Below are 19236 nucleotides of genomic sequence, written 5' to 3'. Positions count from 1 at the left end.
AAATGCTTCAGAAGGCTAGAGCCTAATGCGTCAATATTTTTATTCAGCAATACAGAAGATTAGGGAGCACGGCATCAATCCATCAGCAATGAGACAAGTAAGACATTCTTATCTGCAGAGTTAAAGAGACAGCCATGTAGTGAAAACAAAAGGACACAGCATATTCAGGGGTATGTATAAAACTGGAGGACAGTAATAAGGTGCAATAGTCTAGAGCAACCACCTAGATGTTTTCATTTCTAAGGTGTACAAGGAGTTTCTGGAATGCCCTCCTTATGTAAATGCCCCGGTCTACTGTGCTCAGAGTATCTAAGCTTGCTTTGACATTTTATTTTTTTCTCATCTTTACTAACATAGAAAGTATCCTTTACATAGACCTCGGATGTTAAATAGAAACCAACACATGCCAAGCAGAGTTTAGCGTAGAGTAATACCAGTGAAGCAGGCCACAAGCATATTTTGTGTTATCCTAACTGCTTCCTTATACTAAGTTTTCTAAAAATGTGTGTATTATAGGTGCCAAGTGGTCCTGTGGGCATCACCCTCATTAAAACATTTTCCATGGTGTTGATGTTTTCTTGCTCGTTCAATTTACCATCGGCTAGGTTTTGGACTCAGAGAAGATAAATGGTGTTTCTGTTATTTCTGTAGATTCTGTGTGTACAAAAGTGTGAGCCAACTGCAAGGTGGGATTAGAGGTGAGATCTACTTTCAATTAACACTTTTTCAGATTAACATTTTTTGCTTTTACATATCAGACGTGAGTGGAAGGGAGGCGACATCTGATACTCCATCATGCCTTTCTCATTGTGTCGGACACAGCATGCATCTAGCAAGTAGAAAGTGCACCCGGTCAGTCTTATCCAGCTAAATTCATACATGGCATTAAAAATCATGCCATTAAAACTAGTTCTTTCAGGCTCTGAGACAGTAGACACATCTAAAGAGGCTGTTTTAATCAAGAGATTCATCAGACCTGCATATCACGACTGTCTGTTGCAATTGGGGGTAATAGCTAACCGGTAGATGAGCTAGAGTGACCAACAATGCCACTAGAACTAAAATCATGCACGCACTACAACTCTAAATCACAAGCTGCTTCTTTACCTCTTCGCTCTTCAGGGTTCCCACCTTGTGTTAAGGGCATATTCCGACGTGATCACTCGCCACATTCCAACACCAATATCACTAATATCATAATGTGGTACCCAAACAAATTTCACACTGTTTTATTCCAGAAGACTTAGTATTTTCAGGATATACCATTAGTCTTTTTACTCACTCTAACACATCAAAAAGGGTTTTTTGTTTTTAACAGAAATTTCAAGAAAAGGGACCGAAAAGTAAAAAAAAAAAAAGTTTTCATCGTATAAATACCACAAATAGATACTTTGTGGTTCTGGTTTCATCAGTAATTCACCTTTCCAAAATAGTAAAAAGCAGGATTCTATGTGCAGGTTTTGATGAAAGAAAAATAATATCTACAGTTGAAATGAAAATGCATTTTTTTTACATTTCTGCTGTCTCGATTTAAAGGTTTCCCATGTGTAGGAAGAATACGGTAGCCCAACTAGGCCTGCCTGTCATTTTACATACTAGAAAACCTACCACATTAATAGAAACCACTTTTTTTATTTGACACAAGATGGGGAAGATATGGACTTTAGATCCCCTCCTAGCTGTGGAAAATCTTGTTGTGTAATGTTTCAGTTATTTCCTGGTGATCACCAGACAATAACTACTAAGGGGACACATTGTTTGAAAAAGAAGACTGTGCTCTATCAGGACAGGGTGCTCCCAGGTGTGTACGGGCCAGTATGGGGGAGGAGGGGTAAGGACACATTGTACCCCCCATCTATGGAAACTATTTTTTCCTGCAGCGATGGGCTATATTGCCTGGTGATCGCCAGGCAGTAGCTACTATGATTCTCCTCTTTCATATGTGAGCGACCCCACATTTACAGGTGTAATTATGAGCATGATAGGGCAATTCCCTCCCACCCATATACGGAAAAAAGAGTTATGGTATAATATACCTCAGTTAACTCTTTCTTCGAGGTCCATAGGATCTACCTTGGGGTATGTAGTTGGAGTGATCCATTGCACCAAACAGCTTTGAAGCTCCCAGCATGCACAGGTCCTCCTCCCTATATACCCCACCCCCAACCATTCAGTTTTTAAACAAGTCTAACGGCAAGAGACAGAAAGTGGAGAAGGAAGTACAATGTACCCAAGAAACACTCTCAGCACAAAGAGGGATTCAGTGATACAAAAAGAAAGGAACAGATCCCAACTGAGGCCAGATATGTCAGAGAGGGTGCCCTGTGGACCTCGAAGAAAAAGAGTTAACTGAGGTATGTTATACCATAACCCCGATTTTCTTCTTAAGGGTCCACATAATCTACCTTGGGGACGTCTTAAAGCAGTTCCCTTAAGGGTGGGGACGCTCCTGAGCAGAGAGTAGAATATGCAGCCCAAAGGAAGCATCCTGGGAGGCAAAAGTATCAAATGCATAGAATTTGATAAAGGTATGGATGGAAGACCAAGTGACCGCCTTGCACAGCTGTTCGGCCGAGGCGCCATTGGCCGCTCCATCAGAGCATGCCTGAGATAGCTTGAAATTACACCTTGAACAAGCAAACACTTTTTGTGATGCTTTAGCAGCTGCCCCTTTACCTGTCATGATGTTGTATACACACCCTCACACAGACAGAACAGAGGATCCTCACAGACAGATAAAGAGGAACCACTGGGTACAGAGGGAAAGGAGCCACTATATCACTCCCTAATGTAAACTCCCTCTCACTCAGCAGCCCAGAAGACACCCCAGTGTGCTCACCACCGCTAAACAGGAAGAATGCTGGAGTATATCTTACCACAGCTTGTCTGGATGCTGCTATGCAGAAGTGGTGTCTCTCAGTAGTAAGTGCCTGTGTAAAATGGTGCTGAAGAGAGAGCAGAGGGGCTGTACTGGCCCTCCCCCCGCTGGAAAGAGCCAACGAATGCGCTGCCTTGGCGTCTGACACACCGCCAAGGCAAGCTGGGAGACTCCGGCCACTTTTTCCCCTGCCAGGATACATTATAGTGGTCACCCTCTTCGTATTAGAGCCACACTGATTAAGGCGCCACTGGCTATCAGACAAGCGCTGTTAGGACGAGCAGCGCTGCTATAGCCGCCCCTCCTGGATTACTGGTTTTGCACGATGATCACACTGATTACCAGGCAATATCTCAGGGGGCATAGAGTTTGAAAGAGGGAGCTCCCCTCTTTCAAACAAGGATGTCACCATCTTTCTAGGTGCTGCGGTTGGGTAGATAGAGGGTCTTAAAAGTTCCATTCGTCCTCTGCAGCGAAGGGGTTACTATAACCAGGTTCTTAGTCATGTCACGAACAGATCTATTTCCAGGGACTACAGAACTAGATGAAGTACAGGAATACTGGAGGGGAGATGTATCAAGCCTTGGAGAAAGATAACTGGAGAAGTTGCCCAAAGCAACCAATCATCTTCTAAGTGGCAACTTCTCCACTTTAGCTCTCTCCGAGGCTTGATACATCTCCCCCGGGGACATCTAGATATCAAGAAGTATGGCATTAAGATCTCAAACAATCCCCAATAAAGGCCACCAAGAATGTCAGGACATAGCATTAGGGCCACCGAAAATGTTAGACTTATCTTATTACAGAAACTCTAACAGCATAGAAGGAATCAGTGATATATCAGGCCTGTTTATAATACAGCACATTCAAATCTGGGTGCTGAATAGCAAACTAGAGATTATTAATCACGAGACCTGAAACACATTCAGCAGGAGATCACCCAGATATGGGTTATTTATAACCCCCCCCCCGATTAAGCATAAACATAGTCATAGCAGTCATGACCAGCTGAGTGGACAGATCAATCCCAGGGTTCCAGAGATATCACCTCAACGATCTCAATCTTCTCTGGAACCCTGGAATCAACTGGACTATGATTTGGACTTTTATATCCTCCCTGGGATTGACTGCAGCGTTGGAGACATTGCAGGTGGACTATATACAGCCTATTTTTGTTTGCTCCTTGGACGCGAAGGATGGTGTTGGATTCAATTTGCCCACCATTCAGTAATTCCTTGCTGCTTAACATATTACATTGTTGGATACAGTGGAGGGCGTCCTAGGTCCTATTTTGACCACACGGGAACAGAGACATAGGTTTAATTACTTATATATCTTAATGGATTCTTTATGCTTATAAGGGTGCTAGCATTTTTAAGTACTATATGTGGTATATTTTGCACATTTCTTTTTTTATAAAAAAATGCAATTTGTTTAATTTTTAATCCGTCCATCTTTTTACTTTAGCACTGGTATTCCTGTGTTTTTGCTTTTAGTGTTTTGATTAATTAGGGAGTAACTACCCCTTATACTAGCTGCTTTGTGACAGCGCGTCCTATCAGATTATCTGCATTAATAAAATTTGTTGCAAGCAGACGTTCATTAGGGAATAAGCAATCAGTCACTGCTGGTTAGACATGTCATGGTGTAATCTAAGGACACAGATATAAACACAGGAGTGCAGGTCCCATTCCATGCTTCGGTTACCTCGTAATAATGTCTGTACCCTGTATCCGTGAGTGACTTGAAAATGAGAGAATGTCAGGAAAATAAACAATAAGAAAAAAGTGGTGTTTACACAAATGAATAGATTACGGGACAACCAAAGTCACTACGTAATGCTTAATATACAGCAGAAGAACTGGGATTATTCTAACGATGAATTAGGGATCAGTGACGACAAAAGCACCATTTGCTACTTTAACTGTTATAGATCACTATGGAAAGTCCTCTTAGTTATATTATCATCTACACTCAATGTCATGCCAACAGTGCAATCCACAGCTCCAATGTTTGTCAGGGTAAAGAGTCTTTTATACATTATATACAAAGCATATGGTTTATGTTATGTTCGCCTGAGCAGAGAACATGCTGTTACATTACCTGCAAATAAGAATCCTGGCATGAGAGAAACTCCGCCTTCTTCATGATTGACTCTGTGGTCAGAACAAGCTCATTTTTACTTAAGGCCGGTTCATCTGAGCAGGTATACACAGCCTAAGAAAGATGGGAAACAAAAGGTTATAATAGAAACTTAATAAGAAAAGATCATAGCTGGTGTTAATCTCCGCCACATTCTCCCGTAGCATTCTAATGAGATTGACAGAGTGAGTTGTCGTAAAATGTGAATTTTCCCACACTGACTACTATGTAGCATTTTAAAGCTTATGCGAATGATGTATGATTGAATACAAAAACAGTGTTTATAAATTCAAGCGTGACTGCAACTTTAGCCACATCCAAACTCATCTCACCTTTACATTGTCCAAGACCCTTTTAAACTCGAGAGGCTCATCCTTTCCTTCCATAGCTGCAGGGTCCAACCCATCTCCTCCATAAATGAACTGGATAATATCACCAGTGGAGCTCCTGACAGTCAGGTCATACTGGGAGCAGAGGTCCTCAAGAGATTTCACAAGACGCCTCTAGAGATCAAATCAATAATGTTTCTTTTGGAAGGAGCTCCTTACAGTGCATCTGGAAAGTATTCACAAAGCTTCACTTTTTCAACATTTTGTTAAGTTACAGCCTTATTCCAAAATCGAATAAATTAATTTTTGTCTTCAAAATTCTAACAAAAATACCCCATAATGACAACGTGTAAAAATTTTTTTTTTTACGATTTTTACAAATTTAATAAAAAAAAAAAAAAAAAAAAAAATCACACGTATATAAGTATTCACAGCCTTTGCTCAATACTTTGTTGATGCACCTTTGGCAGCAATTACAGCCTCAAGTATTTTTGAATATGATGCCACAAGCTTGGCACAGCTATCTTTGGGCAGTTTTGCCCATTCCTCTTTGCAGAACCTCTCAAGCTCCATCAGGTTGGATGGGAGGAGTCGGTGCACAGCCATTTTCAGATTTCTCCAGAGATGTTCAATCGGATTCAAGTCTGGGCTCTGGCTGGGCCACTCAAAGACATTCACAGAGTTGTCCTGAAGCCACTCCTTTGATATCTTGGCTGTGTGTTTAGGGTCGATGTCCTGCTGAAAGATGAACCATCGCCCCAGTCTGAGGTCAAGAGTGCTCTGGAGCAGGATTTCATACAGGATGTCTCTGTACATTGCTGCATTCATCTTTCCCTCTATCCTGACTAGTTTCCCAGTTCCTGCAGCTGAAAAACATCCCCACAGCATGATGCTGCTACCACCATGCTTCACTGTAGGGATGGTATTGGCCTGGTAATGAGCGGTGCCTGGTTTCCTCCAAACATAACGCCTGGCATTCACGCCAAAGAGTATAATCTTTGTCTCTCATGGTCCTTCAGGTGCATTTTGGCAAACTCCAGGCGGACTACCATGTGCTTTTTACTAAGGAGTGGCTTCCATCTGGCCACTCTACCATACAGGCCTGATTGGTGGATTGCTGCAGAGATGGTTGTCCTTCTGGAAGGTTCTCCTCTCTCCACAAAGGAATGCTGTAGCTCTGACACAGTGAGAATCGGGTTCTTGGTCACCTCCCTGACTAGGGCCCTTCTCCCACGATCGCTCAGTTTAGACGGCCGGCCAACTCTAGGAAGAGTCCTGGTGGTTCCGAACTTCTTCCATTTACGGATGATGGAGGCCATTGTGCTCATTGGGACCTCCAAAGCAGCAGATATTTTTCTGTACCCTTCCCCAGATTTGTGCCTTGAGACAATCCTGTCTCGGAGGTCTGCAGACAATTCCTTGGACTTCATGCTTGGTTTGTGCTCTGACATGCACTGTCAAGTGTGGAACCTTATATAGACAGGTGTATGCCTTTCAAAATCATATCCAATCAACTGATTTTACCACAGGTGGACTCAAATTAAGCTGTAGGAACATCTCAAGGATGATCAGTGGAAACAGGATGCACCTGAGCTCAATTTTGAGCTCCATGGCAAAGGCCGTGAATACTTATATACATGTGGGTTTTTTTTTACTTAAATTTGCAAAAATCTAAAAAAATATGAGATATGGTAAGAACTTACCCTTGTTATCTCTATTTCTACGAAGTCCATAGGGTTCCACAGGATACCTTGGGGTATAGGTGTGACGTCAGTCGCAGGGCACCAAAGAGTTAAGCTTTCAGCCTCCCAGGATGCACTAGGTCCCCCTCCTATACCCCGCCCCCAGGCCAAGGCACCTCAGTTAGTTACCAAGCCATAGGCCGGAGGAGGAGAAGGAAGAGAGAGAACAAAGATCTGGACACATACAAGAATCACATTCTCACCAGAGGGAGACGGAAAACCGGTGACCAGAGCAAAGCCCATCTGCAGCACAGGTGCGACAGGGCGGGAGTCCTGTGGAACCCTATGGACTTCGTAGAAATAGAGATAACAAGGGTAAGTTCTTACCATATCTCATATTTTCTACTTCAGGGTCCATAAGGTATCCACAGGATACCTTGGGGATGTCCCAAAGCAGTATCCTTTAAGGGTGGGGACGCTCCTGTGCAGAAAGGAGAATCCGCCGCCCGAAGGAAGCATCCTGAGAGGCGAAGGTGTCAAACCTGTAATACCTCACGAAGGTATGGACAGAAGACCACGTAGCAGCCTTGCAGATCTGAACTGCCGAGGCACCACGTCAAGCTGCCCACGAAGGACCCACAGACCTAGTGGAATGAGCCTTCAGAGAAGGAGGGACCGGTAGGCCTTCATGAAGATAAGCTTCAGAAATAGCCATACGGATCCAGGCTGCCAAAGTTTGCTTTGAAGCAGGCCAACCCTTTTTACAGAAGCCATAGAGGACAACAAAGCGTCCGACTTCCTAAACAAAGAAGTGCGGTCCACATAAGTCCTTAAGGCCCGCACAACATCCAAAGAGGCCTCACCCACGGAAAGACCCGGTGAGTTAAAGGCCGGAACAACTATTTCCTCGTTAACCTGAAACTGGGAAACAACTTTGGGGAGAAACTCGGGCCGAGTGCGGAGCACTGCCCTGTTCCCATGAAAAAAAAACCAAGAAAGGGGGTCTACAAGAAAGAGCCCCTAACTCAGAAACACGTCTGGCTGAAGCAACGGCCAGAAGGAAAACAGTCTTAGCTGTTAGCCATTTAATATCCACTGAGCCCAGTGGTTCAAACGGCGGTCCTTGGAGAGTCCTCAGGACCACAGCCAAATCCCAAGGCGCCACAGGTGGAACAAAGGGCGGCTGAATACGGAGAACACCTTGCATAAAGGTGCGCACATCCGGGATTGTAGCAATCCTACGGTGAAACCAGACAGATAGGGCCGAAACCTGTACCTTCAAAGAAGCAAGGCGAAGCCCATGATCTAGTCCCGCTTGCAGGAAGGCGAGAATCCGAGACAGACGAAACTCCCGCGGTGCATAACCTCTCGGTCGACACCACTGGAAGAACGTATGCCACAAGCGATGGTATATCCTCGCGGAAGACGGTTTCCGAGCTCGTAACATGGTACACAGCATAGAGCTGGCAAACCCCCAGGACCTCAGCATGGCCGTCTCAACAGCCACGCCGCCAAAGACAGCCGAGTCAGGTCCGGGTGAAGACAAGGACCCTGAGACAGAAGGTCCGGTCGTAGCGGCAACCGCAGAGGACTGTCCACGGACAGACCCTGAAGGTCTGAGAACCAGTGCCGTCTGGGCCACGCGGGAGCTATCAACAGGAGCGTCCCTCCTTCCTGTTTGAATTTCCGGATTACCCGTGGAAGAAGGGAGACCGGAGGGAACAGGTATGCGAACCTGAACGTCCACCGGACGGACAGAGCATCCACCAGAGACGCCCCTTCGTCTCTTGTGCGAGACCCGTACACCGGCAACTTGTTGTTGTGCCGGGACGCCATGAGGTCGATTTCTGGAAGACCCCACCTGTCCACCAGTAGTTGAAAAACGTCCGGGTGCAGGGACCATTCCCCTGGATGAACGTCCTGGCGACTTAGAAAGTCCGCCTCCCAATTTAGCACTCCCGGGATGAAGACCGCTGATATGGCCGGAAGATTGCGCTCCGCCCAAACCAGGATCCGAGAGACCTCTACGAGAGCCGCCCGACTGCGAGTTCCTCCTTGCCTGTTTATGTAGGCCACGGTGGTAGCATTGTCCGACTGGACCTGCACCGGGTGACCCTGGAGAAACCGCTGTGCCTGCAGGAGAGCATTGAAGACCGCACGGAGTTCCAAGATATTTATTGGAAGCTCCGCTTCTGTCGGTGTCCACCTGCCCTGGAACAAGTGTGGACCCGAAACTGCTCCCCAGCCCCGAAGACTGGCGTCCGTTGTCAACAGGACCCAATTTGGAACCCAGAACGGACGTCCCTTGTTGAGGTGGGTCATCTTTAACCACCACGCAAGGGACAGGCGAACCTCCGGGGTGAGCACAATCGTCTGGAACTTCAGAGACTGAGGCAGCCCGTTCCACTTGGACAGGATCAGGTGCTGCAGAGGTCTAGAGTGAAACTGGGCGTATTCCACCATGTCGAACACCGACACCATGGAGCCCAGTAACCTCATCGCCGAGTGTAAGGACACCCGGCGGCTGTGCAGACAACTGCGCACCCTTGACTGTAAAGCAGAGATCTTGTCCTCCGTCACGAAGATCCTTTGCTGTCCCGAGTCCAATAAGGCTCCAAGATGCAGAATCCTCCGAGACGGGATTAGAGTGGACTTCTGCCAGTTAATTAGCCAGCCGTGCCGTTGCAGCAGTGCAATGGTCAGGTCCAAGTGGTGTAACAGGAGCTCTGGAGATCCTGCCACCAATAACAGGTCGTCCAAGTACGGCAACATGCGGACTCCTTGCAGCCGCAGAGAAGCCGCCATGACCGCCATAGCGTCCTGTATGTCCAATGACACCATGTAGTCCCCAGGTTCCAGCGCCAGAATGATGGACCGTAGGGTCTCCATCCGAAACTTCGGGACCCGCAAAGACTTGTTGAGTGCTTTGAGGTTGAGAATCGGACGATATGACCCATTGGGTTTCTGTACCAAAAATAGATTTGAATAGAAACCCTGGCCCCTCTGGGAGAATGGAACAGGCACTATAACTCCAGCCTGGAGCATAGTGTGCAATACCTTCCGCAGCTCCGTAGCCTTGTTCCGGTCTGATGGTAGACCCGTGGTGAAGAATCGAGCCGGGGGTCTGTGCCGGAAGGAGAGGGCGTACCCGTGAGAGACCACCTCCAGAACCCAAGTGTCTGTCGTAGTGAACGACCAACACCGGGAGAACTGCAGCAGGCGGCCTCCCACCCTGGGATCCCCCAAGGGGAGACCCGGACCGTCAGGCCGCAGGCTTGTCATCTGGCTTGGGGGCCGGACGTCTGGTACTCCATGCCTGTTTCCGGGGCTTGCCCGATTTCTTAGGGCCAGCCTGTCGAGGAAACGACTGTGGTTTGGGCCTGCCCTGGGCCCTAGATGACCGAAAGGACGATGGTCCAGAACCAGAAGGAGCAGCGGCCGACGGGAGACAAACAGATTTGGCTGCCGCCAGCGTGGCCACAATCTTATCCAGATCCGGACCGAAGAGAACTTCTCCGGTAAACGGCAACGCTTCCAGACCTTTCTTGGATCTGCGTCCGCCTTCCAGGATCGCAGCCACAAGGTGCGACGAGCAGCTACCGCTGCTGAAGAAATTCTAGACACCAGAGTACTAATGTCTAGAGCCGCCTCGTTGATGTAGGTGGCCGAATCACGGAGATTGCCAATCAACTCCGCTTGTTCGGCCGGACAGTCGGATTCAAAAGAAGCCTCTAATGAATCCGCCCAGCGCTCCATCGCTCTGGCAACCCAGCAAATGGCCATAGCCGGCCGTGCTGCCCCCCCTGCAAGGGAATAAGCGGACTTCAGGCAGATTTCTACCTTGCGGTCCGTAGCATCCTTAAGGGAGGACATGGATGGCATCGGCAATGTGGCACTACGGACAAGACGGGTCACGTGAGAATCCACCTGTGGAGGGGATTCACACTTAGCAAAATAATTATCCGCGAACGGATAAGCCACCGCCAGGCGTCTCTGCGGCTGGTATCTTTTGCCAGGTTGTTTCCACGCCTCCTCTAAATGGTCCACCAACTGACCCGAAAGAGGAAAGACTGTGGCATCGCCCTTCACATCTTTGAAAAAGGCATACTTAGATTTAGCCGCTGGGGGAACTTCGTCCTCAATCACCAAGGCTGTGCGGACCGCCCGAATAAGTCCAGGAATATATACTTTGGACTTAGCATCAGCGTCCTTAGTATGGAAAGGTTCCTGATCGTAAGGATCCAGAATCTCCCCATCATCAGACGTCCCTTCGTCATCCTCATAAGGAGCGGACAGAGACGCCACCGGCCTTTTATGAGGCCGCATCACAGACTCCCCTTGCAATACATCCGACAAGTGCTGTAAAGAACTCGTCAGGGAGTTAACCCACGCTGGCTCCTGAGAACCCGGGAGCGGGGAAATAGGGAGACTGTGGGGTACCACCAATTGTCGTGGGAACCCCTGCATGGGTGACGACACCACAGACTGCTGGGACAAACCCATCGGAGTAAACGCGGGCTGCGGAGCTAACTGGCCCACTAAAGCTGTTAACGCCTGAGCGAAACAAGCCCAGGGCGGCTCCTGTACCGGTGCTGTAACCGTAATAGGCCGCGCCATGGACAACACTGCCGGCAAAGGCCCTCCGCGCTACCCTCCCCCTCCGCTAACGGTACTTTGCACGTGGTACACTGTAGCCGGAGGGGAAAATCACTTTCAGACATGATGGCACCACGTATGTGACCTCTCTCACCAATTAAGTATTAAATAGGCGAGAGACCACCCTGCAGCACCGCACCGCAAGGGCTTTAGCAGAAAGAACAGGGACAGTAATAAAGCTGACAGTTTAGTGAAGAATAGTTACAGGCAGCGCTAGCACAGTCACATACAATGCAGAGAAATAACAATTCCTGCACTAACAGCGCTGATCACTCAACTACACAGACACAGGGCCTGGTAGGACACAGCGCTGCATACACAGACCTGAGCCACAGCGGAGGAGAGGTATGCGGGGGGACCCAGACCACGATGCTTCCTTCCAGACTTCCAGCAGCGTTCACCATGCGTTGCAGAGAAGATGGCCGCCGAGGAGCAGAGAGAAGCTGGCCTGGGGGAGGAGCGCTGACACAGGACCAGTCAGCACAGTGCAGAGAGGGCTGTGTGCAGCGGGGGAGGCGCCGGCTGTGAGACAGGGAAGGCGCGCTCCCCTGGCATGCATTTAACCCCTGGGACGCCGCAGCGCTACCGCTCTGCTGCGGTCCGCTGTCCCAGGGGGTAGTGGAAGCGCAGGTTGGTCGCCTGGCTCCACGCTGCAGCCAGTCCCCAGGGAGCCCCCTGCCTGGGGACTTAGGACCATGTGATCAGCGGGGACCCACCGCGGGACCCCGCTGCTTACCTCTGTCCCCCTTGAATCCGGCCATGGTCCGGAGCATCTGGGGTCACCGCTAGCTGTGACCCCAGACGCCCACCAGCATCCCCGGATCAGTACCGGCGTTCTGGTACCGGCGGGGTGTAGGGAAGACAGCATGGACGTCAGGACTGACTGTCCATGCTGTTCATCCAGTTGTGCAGCCACAGCTGCATGAAGAATAAGCTTCAGGGGCTCTTCTAGCCCCCACTCCAACAGGTGCACCCGACTCCGGCCGGGCACCAAACTAAACTGAGGTGCCTTGGCCTGGGGGCGGGGTATAGGAGGGGGACCTAGTGCATCCTGGGAGGCTGAAAGCTTAACTCTTTGGTGCCCTGCGACTGACGTCACACCTATACCCCAAGGTATCCTGTGGATACCCTATGGACCCTGAAGTAGAAATTAACTTTTTACACATTATGGGTATTGTGTGTAGAATTTTAAGGACAAAAACTATTTTATTCCATTTTGGAATAAGGCTGTAACATCACAAAATGTGGAAAAAAATGAAGCGTTGTAAATACTTTCCGGATGCACTGTATATCGGGTATGATAATAATAGAACAGACTTTAGTGTTGTTGTAATTGCCAAAGCAGTGATTATTCCAAACTGAATTGATACAAGCCCATACTAAAAAGGTCAACTCAAGTATGGTTAGGTTACAATCAGATTTAATAGAGGCTTATAAATTATAAATACTACAAAGCAGTGAAAAGGTTACTCGATTAACTACTCTGGCCACACCTGCATATAACCAGTCTCTGCTGTCTTGACCGCTGTATCCACCAGACCCTCTCGACCAGCCATGGTGTGGAAGAAGAACTCTGTAGGAGTCAGTCCTGAATAGAAGCTGTTTGCCACAAACCCTTTGGCTGCTGGGAGCTGTAAACATGCAGATGTATGCAAGTTATGACATTTCAATGGAATAATGGTTGGCCGAGACGGCTTTTGAAAAAGGAAAAATACCTTCAAGATTAAGGAAAACTTAACTGCCTAACTAGGAGGGCGGTTTTTCCTGGTGCGACACGCAGCCTCTTCCCAGGGACCCCCCAGCTCTTGGAAGTAAATGAACTGTTATCAGCGGGCGCCCGCCGCAGACGCCCGCTGCTTACCTGAATGTCCACCGTGACGTCCGGCCACAGTCCTGGGCGTCTGGGAGCTTTTGCTAGCCAAAACCCCCAGACACCCACCGCGATCCCTAGCGCAGTGCCAGCGTCTCGGTGCCGGCGGGGGTGTCGGAGTGGCAGCATGAGCGCCCGCTAGACAGCCTATGCTGAGCACTCTGCAGTAAAAAATAACTATTTTCTGGGCTGTCAACGCAGCCCCTCTTGAAGTGACCCAACTCCGTGCCGAGCACCTACAAAACTGAGGTGTCTTGGCCTGGAGGCGGGGTATAGGAGAGGAGCCTGGTGCATCCTGGGAGCACAAATTTAACTATTGAGGTGCTCGACGACTGACGTCATCAACCTATACCCCAAGGTCTCCTGTAGAGCCCTATGGACCCTGCAATAGAAAGTTAAATTGCCTAACTAGGAGGGCGGTTTTTCCTACCCTCTATGACACCACCAGTATCCGTAGTATGGTACCTTTGGACTGCATCTAGTTGCTGCTGACTCTGATTGGAGAGCACACAGTACACAAGCTAACCTTACCTAAGAAATGTGAAGTTCTCCTTGTTCTTTTAGTTAACCATGCAGTCAAGACAATGGTTTTAAAATGTTTGCTCCTTCATGATTTGCCTGGGTGTCCTGCAATAAGTCTCTTGCATTGCTTAGGTCGTACGCATTACAATCAGTCTGTTGATATTATTACATATAGGTTCTCTCAAAGTTGGGCCTCTACATTTTATGTACTATGCCCTATTTCTCCATTGTATGGCTGCTGTGAAATTTTGTTGTACCATATAAACAGATTCAAAATGATAACAGCAATTATTCAGAATTAAAAACGAATTATAGAAAACAAACATTTGTAAAATTTTCTTGCATCGCACTTCAGTGAGCTTAACTCATATCTTCAGTCTATATTTCAATCAATGGACAACACAAAACCCGTATGAAACAAATCATAAGATATCAGAAACAACGCAGTCAGTCACCTTTGAATGCTTCTCAAAATGCGGGAGAGATCGGTTCTCAAATCCATCAGGGACACGAAAACCACTGATGGCCTGCTGGCCCACACAAGCAATCATCTGGGAGATATTAATAAATGAACCTGAAAGAACAATGTTCCACATAATTATTAAAGGTACAAATAAAATAAAAAAAAAATGTTAATCAACATCCACAACAAGAAGACTTTTCTCATTTGCCCTTCTATTTTGTTTCACTCTGTATATAATAGCTGTGTAGAATTACATTTTTAAAGTTAAACATTACTGATAATACAATGAAAGCAAATGTAGTGTTCTTCAACTATATCAATTGTTACATCTGTCTGTGTTGCAATATCAAAGACAAGCTGTTGAGGATTTTCCAGTCATTTAGATACTTGACCAGCAAAATGGAAATTACCTTTGGAACCACAGAGAGCCATGATGAGGGGGCTGTTGCTCTTGTCCAGCTCTCTCAGGCAGGCACTACCGGCATGGTCTCTGATCACGGAGAGCTCACGCAAAATCAATGCCTAGGGAAAACATGGGAGATGCAAAAAGTAATCATAAATAGAGAACTACAACAGAAACAGAAAATGGGATTTTGGAATTAGATTTAGATTTTCTCGCAGCCCATTGCATTGGATTATCATTGGGTAGAGAGTACAATGAAAGGAGCTTTGGTCTGAAAAAGAGTTATGGTAAAACTTACCCTTGTTAACTCTCTTTCTTCGAAGTCCACAGGGGAGACCAATGGGGTTTAGGTGGGACATGGAGAACTGGACACCAAAAGCAAAGCTTTTCAATCCCAGGATGCTCCGGTCCTTCCCCCTATACCTTGCCCACAGCCTGAGGGCATTCCAGTTTTGTTAACAAGCCCAAGAAAAGAGCAGGAAAGGAGAGAAGGAAGACTGGTACACTGAATAAACACACTCTCAAGCATAGAAGGAAACAAGTGACCAAGAGAAGAAACCCATAGAAGCCAGGTGTGTCAGGGCAGGTGCCCTATGGACCCTATGGACTTCAAAGAAAGCGTTAACAAGGGTAAGTTTTACCATAACTCTCCTTTTCTTCTTCAGGGTCCATAGGGCTCCACAAAGGAGACAATGTGGATGTCCCAAAGCAGTTCAAGGGCAAGAACGTTCCTGAGCTGAGAGGAGAACCCTGCGCCCGAAGGAAGCATCCCGAGGCAAATGTATCAAAGGCATAAAACCTAAGAAAGGTGTGGACAGAAGACCACGTGGCATAGCTGTTCAGCAGAGGTTCCACGCTGGGCTGCCCACAAGGGACCCACAGACCGAGTAGAATGAGCAGGTACTGTAGCCAGCACAAGACGACCAGCCTGCGTGTAAGCCTGTGAGATATTCATGCAACTCCATCTGGCCAGAATCTGTTTGTTAGCTGGCCATCCCCTCTTATGGAATCCATATAAGATGAAGAGGGAGTCCGATTTCCTGAAGGAACTAGTACAGTCCATGTAGATCTTCAGAGCAGGGACCACATCCAAAGAAGCCTCACCTGCCAAAAGGTCTGGCGATTGAAAGCCTGGAACCACAATATCCTCATTAAGGTGGAAACGAGAAACCACCTTGGGAAGGAAACCAGGTGCGTTCAGCCCTGTCCTGATGAAAGATTAAAAAGGCGGAGCGACATGAAAGCACCCCTAAATCAGACACCCTACTGGCAGATGCTATAGCCAGAAGAAACAGTCTTCGCAGTGAGCCACTGACATGTGTGGAGAACCACTGACAAATCACACGGAGCCACAGGAGGGAAAAAGGGAGGTTGTATACGTAGAACACCTTGTAGGAAGGTGTGAACATACGATAGAGGAGCAATTCTGCGCTGGAACCAGATGGACAGAGTGGTGAGTTGCACTTTCAGAGATGCCAGGAAGAGTCAAAAATTCAATCCTGCCTGAAGAAAGGCAAGTATTCTAGAAACCTTAAAAACTTGAGGGTCACAGTTTCTAAGGGCACAAGCACTGGAAATATGTATGCCATAGCCGGTAATAAATCCTGGCAGAGGCCGGTTTAGGAGCTCTGATCATGGTCTGGACCACAGAGCTAGAAAAACCTTCAGCCCTTAGGAGGGATGTCTCAAGAGCCAAGCCATTAAAGACAGGCGGGCCAGGTCCAGATGTAGACAGGGGCCCTGAGACAACAGGTCTGGTTGAAGAGGAGCATCTATGGATAGACTTTAAAGATCGGGGTTCCAATGGCATCTGGGCCAAGCTGGAGCTACCAACCGGACTGTACCCCCTTCCTGTTTGAACTTCCGAAGAACCCAAGGAAGAAAGGATATTGGAGGGAAGTGGTTCACTAAATGGAAGGTCCATCTCACAGATAAAGCGTCCACGAAGGCTGTGTTTGGGTCCCTTTTCATGGCTCCATAACCTGGAAGTTTGTGGTCTTGAGGTCCACACCAGGTAGACCCCATTTGTCCACTAGGAGCTGAAAGACTTCTGGATGTAGAGACCACTCTCCTGCACGCACGGGGTGACGATTAAGGAAATCCGCCTCCCAATAGAGAAAACCTGGGGTGAACAGTCCAGAGATGGAATTCGGCCCATGTGAGAATGCGGGACACTTCTGCCATTGTGGTCTGACTTCGAGTACCTCCTTGGTGATTGAGGTAAGCCACTGCCGTGGCATTGTCTGACTGTACTTGTACTGGCCTGCCCTGAAGAATATCCTGAGCCAGCATTAGAGCTCTGTAGATGGCTCAGAGTTCCAGGACGTTGATTGGAGTCCAGTGGCCTTGGAAGTAGTGCTGGCTGGACATTGCGCCCCATCCGTGGAGGCTTTCGTCCGTGGTGAGGAGTGCCCAAGTCTGGTATTCAAAAGGGATGTCAGTTGTCTAGGTGGGATGTCTGTAGCCACCAGGCTAGGGACAGATGAACCTCTAGGGAGAGGCCCATCACCTGGGTTCTGAGCATATGGGGCAGCCTGTTCCACGTGGAGAGGATCAAGGTGTTGTAGGGGCTGGAGTGAAACTAAGTGAGCTCAACTATGTCGAATGTGGACACCATGGTTCCCAGGATCTGCATTGCAGAGTGAATGGATACTCGGCGACTGTATAGTAGTCTGCACATCCGGTGCTGTAATACTGAGATTTTGTCTGCCGTTAGGAAGATTCTCTGAACCCAGGAGGGATCCCAGATGTACCATTCTTTGAGAAGGCGTCAAGGAAGACTTTTTCCAGTTGATCAGCCAACCGTGCGTTTGTAGAAAGGCAATAGTTACCTGTATATGGTGGTGACTAATTTCTGGGGAGCTGGCCAACAGCATGAGATCGTCTAAGTATGGGAGCAGTCTGATTTTTTCACGAAGATAGGCCGCCATAACTGCCATGATCTTGTTCAAGACCCGAGGAGCTGTTGAAGAGCCAAAAGGCAGAGTCTGAAATTGGTAATGCTGCTGTAGTATAGCAGGCGGGAGTTATTATTGATAAGAAGGCGCTATAGGTACATGTAGGTAAGCACCCTGAATGTCCAAAGACATCATTAAATCCCCAGGCTCCATACACAGGAAAATAGAGCGGAGGATTTCCATATGATTCCTGGGCACCCGGATAAAGTTGTTCAGAGACGACTTGAGGATAGGCCGATGAGACACGTTGGGCTTCTGTACTAAGAAAAGGGTAGAATAATAGCCCTTCCCTCACTGTGAGGAGGGGACTGAAATTAAGGACTGAATGACCTTCTGGAGTAGCAGGGCCTTGCTTGGAGTCCAATGGAGATCCTGTGCAAAAGAACTGCTGAAAAAATCAGCCTCCCAACCTGGGAGCACCCCAGGAGGAGGCCCGCCCGTTCAGGCTGAAGGCTTGTCCTCAGATTTGGTAGGTGGACGTCTAGAAGCCCAGGTCTGTTTGGTGCTAGGCTTTGAGGCCTTAGATGATGCCTTGGAAAGGACTGACCTTTAGCTTTTCCTTGAGGACGAAAAGACCGAAAAGGATGACAGCCGAGGCTTCGCATTATATGCGGAGGACAGGAACGCAGTCGTGGAAGCTGCCAAAGTAGTCATAATCTTGTCCAATTCTGGGCCAAACAGGATATCCCCAGAATAATGCAGAAACGCCAAAGCCTTTTTAGAGTCCGCATCTGCCTTCCATGAGCGGAGCCAAACAATACGGTGTGCTACTACTGAAGTGGCAGATGCCTTACAGGCTAGGAGAACCGTATCCATAGCTGCTTCACCCAAATAGGAGGCTGCATCTATAATATGAGATATGTAGGACAGCTGTTTTCTCGAAGCCCTCGAAGCCCTCTTCTAGGGCCTCTGCCCAACTCTCAATGGCTTTTGCCCACCAAGGCCGTAGCCCTAGCAGGACGAGCAACAGCTCCTGTAAGAGAGTCTATAGATTTTAGACAAGCTTCCATCCTTCTATCCGTAGTCTCCTTCAAGGAGGTTGCAGTATGGATAGGCAAGGTAGCAATGCTTGACCAGACGTGTCACGTGGGAATCCACTGCTGGGGAAACTTTCCATTCAGTAGCTGGAAGAGGGTAAAAGGAAATTAAACATGTAGGCAGCTGAAATCTTTTACTGGGCATATTCCATGCCTCACTCATATGATCAGATAGCTGATCAGAGTGAGGAAACTCTGGTAAAACTAACTTTTGTCGTTTAAACAGTGGCTGTTTTGCCTTAGGAGCGGGTTCTGTCTCTTCTATTTAAAGAATAGATTTTACAGCTCTCACAAGTG

The 19236-nt window shown here is 47.8% G+C and overlaps 1 protein-coding gene across 2 annotated transcripts in view; it reads right to left on the bottom strand.

The window, feature by feature from the left end:
- The window catches only part of POLR3A (RNA polymerase III subunit A), a 74997-nt gene that overhangs the window by 21362 nt on the left and 34399 nt on the right, over positions 1-19236 (bottom strand). The window contains exons 17-22 of one of the 2 annotated variants that reach the window (XM_088474937.1): positions 14953-15064; positions 14535-14653; positions 13181-13318; positions 5353-5523; positions 4982-5095; positions 4586-4621 (exon numbers count right to left, since the gene is read on the bottom strand). In XM_088474937.1, the coding sequence (XP_088331063.1) occupies positions 4586-4621; positions 4982-5095; positions 5353-5523; positions 13181-13318; positions 14535-14653; positions 14953-15064 (690 nt within the window). The remainder of the gene's footprint in view (positions 1-4585; positions 4622-4981; positions 5096-5352; positions 5524-13180; positions 13319-14534; positions 14654-14952; positions 15065-19236) is intronic. The other variant, XM_088474938.1, reaches the window with a different exon arrangement.

This window comes from Taudactylus pleione, unplaced genomic scaffold (assembly GCF_031769625.1).
Source record: "Taudactylus pleione unplaced genomic scaffold, aTauple2 ptg000157l, whole genome shotgun sequence".
Classification (NCBI taxonomy): Eukaryota; Metazoa; Chordata; class Amphibia; order Anura; family Myobatrachidae; genus Taudactylus; species Taudactylus pleione.
Note: the sequence above shows the minus strand (reverse complement) of the source record. Positions and strands in the feature narration are given on the sequence as shown.